This window comes from Salvelinus sp. IW2-2015, linkage group LG4q.1:29 (assembly GCF_002910315.2).
Source record: "Salvelinus sp. IW2-2015 linkage group LG4q.1:29, ASM291031v2, whole genome shotgun sequence".
Lineage (NCBI taxonomy): Eukaryota > Metazoa > Chordata > Actinopteri > Salmoniformes > Salmonidae > Salvelinus > Salvelinus sp. IW2-2015.
Window position 1 is genome coordinate 88,079,844 of NC_036842.1, and position 9,166 is coordinate 88,089,009.

The 9,166-nt window shown below is 43.0% G+C and overlaps 1 protein-coding gene across 2 annotated transcripts; it reads left to right on the forward strand.

Annotated features, from left to right (window-relative positions):
• The first annotated feature begins 2,087 nt into the window (after nt 1-2,087).
• On the forward strand, nt 2,088-8,637 carry aurkb (aurora kinase B). Of its 2 annotated transcripts, none has more exons than XM_023986055.2 (9): nt 2,088-2,204; nt 2,446-2,484; nt 5,458-5,509; nt 5,649-5,697; nt 5,851-6,039; nt 6,307-6,445; nt 6,705-6,853; nt 7,179-7,353; nt 7,551-8,637. In XM_023986055.2, exons 1-9 carry the CDS (start codon nt 2,196-2,198, stop codon nt 7,722-7,724), a joined length of 975 nt encoding a protein of 324 aa, XP_023841823.1. In that variant the 5' UTR covers nt 2,088-2,195; the 3' UTR covers nt 7,725-8,637. The 2 variants fall into 2 exon arrangements, with proteins under 2 accessions (XP_023841823.1, XP_023841822.1); XM_023986054.2 differs by having other exon boundaries at nt 2,089-2,204; nt 5,425-5,509.
• The last annotated feature ends 529 nt before the right edge of the window (nt 8,638-9,166 follow it).

Here is a 9,166-nt window from a genome sequence, read left to right on the forward strand (position 1 = left end):
AGGGAAAGGGGGTCTCTCTACCCTTTCTCACACAGGTCTCTGTTTGGCCGGGATGATATAATTCCAATGGAACAAGGTAGGAAGCTTTTCTTGAGGCGTCTGCATCCTCCTACTGGGGTCACCTCTGCAAAGTTGCTCTCAACAATGAGTGCTGCATACTTTATGGTGTTTAATGAACTTTTATTTTTATGAGCCATATTCTCCTGACTTCTTCATCTACAGGGAGTGTGAAAACTAACAGTGGAGTTGTACCAATGATGTGTATAAACCCTGGATGACTGACAGGGGGCACTGTATTGAAGCCACCTCACAGCCATCTTGGCACTCCTCCTCAGTTGTAAAAAAGATTTTGGAAGCAATAGTGATTCATTTTTTATGCCTACATTTGTTTTTGACAAGTGCATTCTATTACAGACACCTTGATGCATACTTTTAAATTACACCATATATACACAAAAGTATGTGGATACTACAAATTAGTGGATTCGGCTATTTCAGCCACACCAAAAGTTTGCGGACACCTGCTTGTCGAACATCTATTTCCAAAATCATGGGCATTAATATGGAGTTGCTGAAATAGCCGACTCCACTAATTTGTAGATGTTGGAACATTGCTGCGGGGACTTGCTTCCATTCAGCCAAAAGAGCATTAGTGAGGTCGGGCACTGATGTTGGGCGATTGCGCCTGGCTCTCAGTCGGTGTTCCAATTCATCCCAAAGGTGTTCGATGGAGTTGAGGTCAGGGCTCTGTGCAAGCCAGTCAAGTTCTTCCACGCCGATCTCAACAAACCATTTCTGTATGGACCTTGCTTTGTGCACAAGGGCATTGAAATGCTGAAACAGGAAAGGGCCTTCCCCAAACTGTTGCCACAATGTTGGAAGCACAGAATTGTCCAGAGAATGTCATTGTATGCTGTAGCTTTAAGATGTCCATTCACCGGAACTAAGGGGCCTAGACAGAACCATGAAAAACAGCTCCAGACCATTATTCCTCCCCCACCAAACTTTATAGTTGGCACAATGCATTGGGGCAGGTAGCGTTCTCGTGAATCCACCAAACCCAGATTCATCCGTCAGACTGCCAGATGGTGAAGCGTGATTCATCACGCCAGAGAACGTGAGTCCAATGGCGGTCGAGCTTTACACCACTCCAGCCGGCGATTTGCATTGCACATGGTGATCTTAGGCTTGTGTGCAGCAGCTCGGCCATGGAAACCAATTTCATGTTGCTCCCGACAAACAGTTATTGTGCTGACATTGCTTCCAGAGGAAGTTTGAAACTCAGTAGGGGGTTTTACAACTTCTCACAAACCGTCTCGAAGTTCATAACAAAAAGGCAGACAACATGGAGATAAGGAATAACAAAATATATTTATTAACTGAAGTAAACTAAATACAATTAACAATGGCGTGTGTAGTCAGTAATCAGTAGTGTAAGTGAATGGTTGCGTGCATAAATGTGATAATGAGGGGTGACGACCCTCCCAGCTCTGCCCACCGACATCCTATTAAGGAAAATAAGAGCAAAGAGAAAGAATACAGCAGTGAGTGGAGGGTGGGTTGTCACAAACTGAGGACAGACAATTTTGGTCCCGTTCTGTGAGCTTGTGTGACCTACCACTTAGTGGCTGAGCCATTGTTGCTCCTAGATGTTTCCACTTCACAATAACAGCACTTATAGTGGACCGGGGCAGCTCTAGCATGGCAGACATTTTACGAACTGACTTGTGGGAAAGGTGGCCACGTTGAAGATTACTGAGCTCTTCAGTAAGGCCATTCTACGGCCATTGTTTGTCTATGGAGATTACATGGCTGTGTGCTCGATCCCTCACGTCATTGTTATCTAAATATTGTGTAAATACATATATTTGCCAATGTAAAAACAATATTTAGATAACAATGACGCGAGGGATCCTCTGATTATGGTCATCATATTCGCCTTTTCTGTGTGGAACTCACAACTAGCTAGCTACCTCGACACCACAAACATCAACAACAGAAAAACACACGCGAATAGGAAGTAAAACGGAAGCGCGTCACTGCTGGGGTGACCAATCGACGAGGAGTTGTACATTTGATCTAGCCAATCACACACAACGACAGTGGCTTTGAAAGATTGGCGGTCGAAGCCCGAAGAATAGGGTGCCGTTTGGTTTTAAAGTTATTGTACTATACATATAGCTAAATGCGTCAGTATGATGCAGGTAAGAGTTTAATTGTTAATTAATTTACTAAAGTTTCGTCCTACATTACTGTTGTCTCTAGCTAACCCTGTAGCTAATAGCTTGCGTTAGCTTTGTTTGAAAAATGGCTTTGGCTAGCTAACATTAGCCAGGGTACTAGCTAGTTAGCTAAAACATTATCTATGGCTAACGTCAACTTCTGGGCAGTGCCAATGATGACGTTAGCCAACTTAGCTTGTTAAACTATTCAATCTCTTTGCAGAATAAGGAGAATTGTGATCCTAAAGGCCTACAAAGACCGGTAAGTTTCGCCACATTGGTCCCGTTTACCTTTATGATTCCCTCCTTTCCTAGCCGAGTTTTCTCAACTCCACGATGTAACTACATCAATGGAATTGAGTGTCACTAGTTACCACAATCAGTCAAAATGGCTATATCGTGTGAACTAACTTGTTGGTCTTAATTTAATTTAAGGTTAGGCTGCCCCAGTATCTGTGCGTTAGATATAATGGGTTTTACGGTTATCCTAACTAACGCCCTGGAAGCAACAAACCAAACTTCCATTAGACAGCTCTGCAATCGTTATGTCAAAATACGTACGTTACTCACCAAGTATGGAGTTTCGCTGAGCAACTATATTCATTTACTCCCGTTATGGCCGGTATGTATACTGATCAAAAATATAAAAGCAACAATTTCAAAGATTTTACCGAGTTTGTGTTCATATTCAAATAAGTTCATTCGACCTAATCTATGGATTTCACATGACTGGGAATACAGATATGCCTCTGTTGGTAACAGATACCATACATTTATTTTATTTATTTATTTATTTTATTTTTTATAAAGTAYGGGCATAGTTCAGAAAACCAGTCAGTATCTGGTGTAATAACCATTTGCCTCATGTAGCATAACAGTTGATCACACTGATTGTGGCCAGTAGAATGTTATCCCACTCTTCAAATGGCTGTATGAAGTTGCTGGATATTGGCAGGAACTGGAACACCATGTTGTACAGGTCGATCCAGAGCATCCCAAGCTTGTTCAGTGGGTGACATATCTGAGTATGCAGGCCATGGAAGAACTGGGACATTTTTAGCTTCCAGGAATTGTACAGATCCTTACGACATGGCTGTGTATTATCATGCTGAAACATGAGATGATGGCGACGGATGACTAAACGCAGAAAATAAGGTCTGAGGTTAACACAGGCTTAGGAGATATTATATGTTTTTTTCTGAGATATCAGTCAGTTAACCTAAATTTTAAAGCATTTGTGTGCTTATTTAAAATAAAAAAGTTTTATATAAATGCTTCTGTTAAAGATTTTCATAGAACAAATCGTATCAGATCTCCTAAGCCTGTGCTTACCGCACTTTTATTATTTTGTGAGTAACAAATGTATTTTGACATTAATACACCTGCAGAGCTGTATGTTGGAATCGGAGCTTCATTGGCGTCAGATCTCTAACCCACACGCTAGGGCAGGGTTAGGCATAAGGCTAGCAGTGTGGTTAGGTTTAAATTCAAAATGTTTTTGCGTAATATTCATAATCTCTAACACCACCCCAACATCAACATACTTTTGGTCATGTAGCGTGTAGACACCTGCTTGTCGAACAAAATCATGGGTAATCTGGAGTTGGTCCCCCCCCCCTTTGCTGCTTTAACAGCCTCTACTCTTCTTTACCACTAGATGTTAGAACATTGCTGCAGGGACTTGCTCCCATTCAGCCACAAGAGCATTAGTGAGATTGGGGGATTGGGCCTGGCTCGCAGTTGGCGTTCCAATTCATCCCAAAGGTGTTAGATGGGGTCGAGGTCAGGGGTCTGTGCAGGCCAGTCAAGTTCTTCCACACGGATCTCGACAATCCATTTCTGTATGGACCTCGCTTTGTGCACAGGGCATTGTCATGCTGAAACAGGAAATGGCCTTCCCCAAACTGTTGCCACGAAGTTTGAAGCACAGAATCGTCTAGAATGTCATTGTGCTCTGTAGCATTAAGATTTCCCTTCACTGGAACTAAAGGGCCTAGTCCGAACCATGAAAACAGCCCCAGACCACTATTCCTCCTCCACCAAACTATACAGTTTGCACTATGCATTGGGGCAAGTAGCGTTCTCCTGGCATCTGCCAAACCCAGATTTGTCTGTTGGACTGCCAGATGGTGAAACTTTCCACGCCTCCAGAGTCCAGGCTTTACACCACTCCAGCCGACGCTTAGCATTGCGCGTGTGTGCCGTATCTCGGCCATGGAAACCCATTTCCCGAATGAACAGTTATTGTGCTGACGTTGTTTCCGGAGGCAATTTGGAACTCTGTATTGAGTGTTGCAACCAAGGACCGGCGATTTTTACACGCTTCAGTACTCGGCGGTCCTGTTCCGTGTGCTTATGCGGCCTACCACTTCACTGCTGAGCCGTTTTTGCTCCTAGACGTTTCCACTTCACAATAACAGCACTTACAGTTGACCAGGGCAGCTCTAGCAAAAATTTGAACTGACTTGTTGGAAAGGTGGCATCCTATGACGGTGCCACGTTGAACGTCAGTGAGCTCTTCAGTACAGGCCCTTCTACTGCCAATGTTTGTCTATGGAGATTGCATGGCGGTGTGCTCGTTTTTATACACCGGTCAGCCACATCTGTGGCAGAAATTGCCGAATCGATAAATTGTGTCCACCTAGTTTGTGTGTGTTGGGGTGGTGCTGGAGATGATGAATATGGAGTTCAAACATCTACATTTCCCTTTTAAGAAGAAACATTGTAGAAGAAGAAGAAGACATTTTAGCCATAATTATGACTTTGTGGTAACTAGTGACAACCCTGGAGCTCTGACTACATCGTATCGCTGTCGGTCGATACTTCTAAAATGTAAATTCTGAAACCCTTACTGTGTACATAATGTTTGTCCTCAGTAGCTTATTTTTTTTGATGATGATGATGAAATCCATCCTTTTTAATAAAATGTTAATCAAATACAACCACCAACTGTTTCCTCGTATCGACTGAGAGCGACTTGATCTAGTCGGAGGTACACTCTGCCAACAGTCGTCGCAACCCAACTTTACCGTGATGTACATCGTGGAGTTGGGAACCCCATCTACTCCATTTCTGGCTAGCTAGTTGCCATAAAATTAAGTTGCCCATTTGGCTGGCTACCATTTTGAATTCATAACTTTGAACCAGTACTGGGGAGCTGGAGGCAATTAGGTTTAATCCAGGATGTTTTTCTACCTGATAGATGGCAACTTCAATGGTTTCTGTGGGTCCACAGAGAGTTCAAGTACCCTCTGCCCCAGAGACTACAGACAAAAACGCAATTACAGGTACATTTCTATAGCCACCATTCTGCCTGATGTGCCATCTGAAACGGTATAGAAACACATCACACCACTTTTAATGGTGCTGACAATGTACCCCAATATGTTTTTTGTTCTATTCTGAATCCCCATGATGTCACTACAGGTCCTGGGAGAGAGCCTGTCACCTCTACCTCTGGTGCCGCTCCGGCAAAGTAAGTCTTCTGTCCAGTAATATCGTCACCTCACCCTGATGTTGTGCATTTGGAATTTGTTTAAGAAGGGTCAATTCACCTTAGCATTTTTAGGTTTTATCAACTAGATGTGTCATGTAGAGGTTGTAAAACCACACCTTCGTCTCTCCTCAGGAAATTCACCATCCATGACTTTGACATCGGGCGGCCCCTGGGCAAGGGCAAGTTTGGGAACGTGTACGTTGCACGAGATAAGAAGCTGAATTTCATTGTGGCACTGAAAGTGCTCTTCAAGTCTCAGATGGAGAAGGAAGGCGTGGAGCACCAGCTCCGAAGAGAGATTGAGATTCAGTCCCATCTTAGGTCAGTAGTACCCTGATTTTGAATTTCTTAACTTTTTGAATCTAGCCTAGTGGGGGTATAGGTTGATGTTGCCTAAATATAATGATTTCTCTACGGGAAATGTTTTGACTTACTGGTTAACACTAACATCATGAAATATACTTCAGTGAGTGGATTTCAGCTGGCGTTTTGAAACTGACCAGTATTCCCTTTTTATAATTCAGGGTGTATTATTTTCTCAGGTTGGGGAAGGTAGATTTAAATCATTCCTTCCTCCTGTTCCTTTAGACACCCCAACATCCTGCGCTTCTACAACTACTTCCATGACAGCTCAAGGGTCTTCCTGATCCTAGAGTACGCCCCACGGGGTGAGATGTACAAAGAGCTGCAGAAATGTGGTCGCTTCGATGACCAGCGCACTGCTACGGTAAGAAGTCGGCTTTTTATTGTTGCATAGACAAGCTAATTAATCTATTCTGAATAATCAGTATCCGTTGCTTCTTTCACCCAAGACCTCCAATCATAGCATTTGGTTGTTAGATGGTATATTTCTAATAATTAAGTCATATTTTGGTCTGATAATGGTAGCTACGTTTTGGTATTGATTTAAGTTGGCATTACTTTATTTGCATTTGAATTGCAATGTGGAAATGAGTCATGTCTAATATCTGTTTGTCCTTTGTTAGTACATGGAGGAGTTGGCTGATGCGCTGCAGTACTGCCATGAGAGGAAGGTGATACACCGTGACATCAAGCCTGAGAACCTGTTGCTGGGGCTCCGTGGGGAGCTGAAGATAGCAGACTTCGGCTGGTCTGTCCATGCCCCATCCTTAAGGTGAGCGAACCCTGAACTGAACCCTCTATAGCCTCATATGTTTGCTTCACAACTAAATACTGTCAATTTGTATGTTTGAGACTACATTACCGTCAGATTGTACAGAATCTCTGATCTACAAATCACCTTGTTGCATCCCAAATAACTACTTGTTTATGTCAACAAGATTGGAGATTCTGCACCCTGCCTAGCTCAAACGGATCTCCTCAAATGCACTGAATGTCATGAATTCACTGGGTTTTTCTTCATCATGACTGTCTATTTGTTGAAATGTTGCCATTAGAAAACCTTGTCACTTATCTAGCTGCTGTCTTACCCCCTCTAGGCGCCGCACAATGTGTGGAACGCTGGACTACCTACCCCCAGAGATGATTGAGGGGAAGATCCACGATGAGAAGGTGGACCTCTGGTCCATCGGGGTGCTCTGCTATGAGTGCCTTGTTGGAAACCCCCCGTTTGAAACGGCCAGCCACTCCGACACGTACAAGCGCATCACAAAGGTTTGCATTTTTTTAAATCGTCAATGACTTGTATATCCAGTAGTAATATTATCCCTAATTCAAGTGTAATCGCTTGAGTAGTTCCATTGTGATTTCTGACTAACATCTGTTTACATAGAAGAGACATACATGTAGTAGTTAGATATTCGCCCAAGGCACCGCTTTTAAACGGTGATGAATGACCTCCCATCTCGCAGGTTGACCTGCAGTTCCCCAAGGTGGTGTCTGATGGTGCTCGGGACCTGGTCTCTAAGCTGCTCCGCCACAGTCCCTCTATGCGGCTCCCCCTGCAGAGCGTCATCACCCACCCCTGGGTGAAAAGCAACTCCCGACGGGTCCTACCTGTCGTCTTTGCTCCAAAGAAACCCTAACTGTCCAATGTCCCAGCCTGTCTACACTGACAAGAAACCTACATATTCATATGTTTATAAATAATTGAATATTCATGTTTATAAATAATTGAACATCACCCAGTACGTTCCAGCCTGCCTTCTACCTGGGTAGAGGACTGACTCTTACCCTGCTGATTGGAACTTTCCAACTTTCAGGGGTTTCACTCTTTTTGTTTTTTACTTACCCGGACAATCTTCATCCACAAACTTTTAGTTTCACTCGCAGATATAGATGGATCTGTTAAGCTGGGACAACCAAACGCCTATAGATTACTCTCATTTTAATTTACATTAAGTCCTAGAACAATTCAGGGGCGCCCTCTACTGTGAGAGATTATTTATTGCGTTTCTTAAATAGATTTTATAAATGTATTTACTTTGTCTTTGGTTTCCTTTCTCCTTTTTTTTACTCTTTTCAACATACCTTTGTATACAGCTTGCATGAAACATCCTCTACAAAGCTTATTCTTTATGTGTTCCTTTTGCAACTGTTTTGAAATAAAATGGCATTGGGTGCTTCACAGGATGATGCCAAGTTGATATATGGAAAAGAGTGGCAAGTATCAATTAAGTTTATGAATGTAGTAGCGGGTGAAATTCCATGTCTTACCTCCCTTGTTCCAGCTGATGTCAGTGTTGTTCTGTGGTCCACTGGGACTATCATTATCCTTAGTCCTGCAAATGATTCCTGTCATGGGGTGACAGTTTTTGTCTGGGTACTGCATGACTGCCTAGGGTGTATCTGAGATGGCCATAGCCCTGGTCAAAAGGAGTGATCTCTATAGTCAATAGATTTGTTACACAGCCTGGGACACTGACAGAGGAAGATAAGGATAACTCTTAATACATTGTAAAGCATGGCTGTGACTAATAAATGCACTAAGTAATTCTACTGTCTGGTAACACGGTCTGGCTATCGCGATAACAGGATAATGCAGAGATTGAATACGGAGGCTATGAAGTGAATGCGATGCTCATTGAAAGAGCCTTTATTTTATTCAGACCCTGGGCCCAACCAACGCACACACACACACTTCATCCCCCAGTCAGTATTCAGTGAGAGGTCATGTTAAAAGAAAAGGCCATTTGGGAGATTCAGTTAAAAGCAACCCCAGAGTGCCACTGGCATGTTCTATACCGTGTGAATGGACCCGTGTTTAAACCCTCTTTTAGCTTGACCTATAACCCCATTCTGTTATTGTATGTCTAGGAAATATCAGTTCTCTCCATGAACCTGGTAATCTAATGGGTGTGCAAGTTATTTTTCTAGAGCTGGAGGAAAGACTCTTCTGTTGTCTTTTCCCATCCATACTTCTGGATGACTCGCAGCTCTCAAACGAGGCACTTGACTTTAAATCCAAAGCTTTCATAAAACTTGATATTACTTTACATTTTCCATCTGAGGTACAGTATTTCTGCCT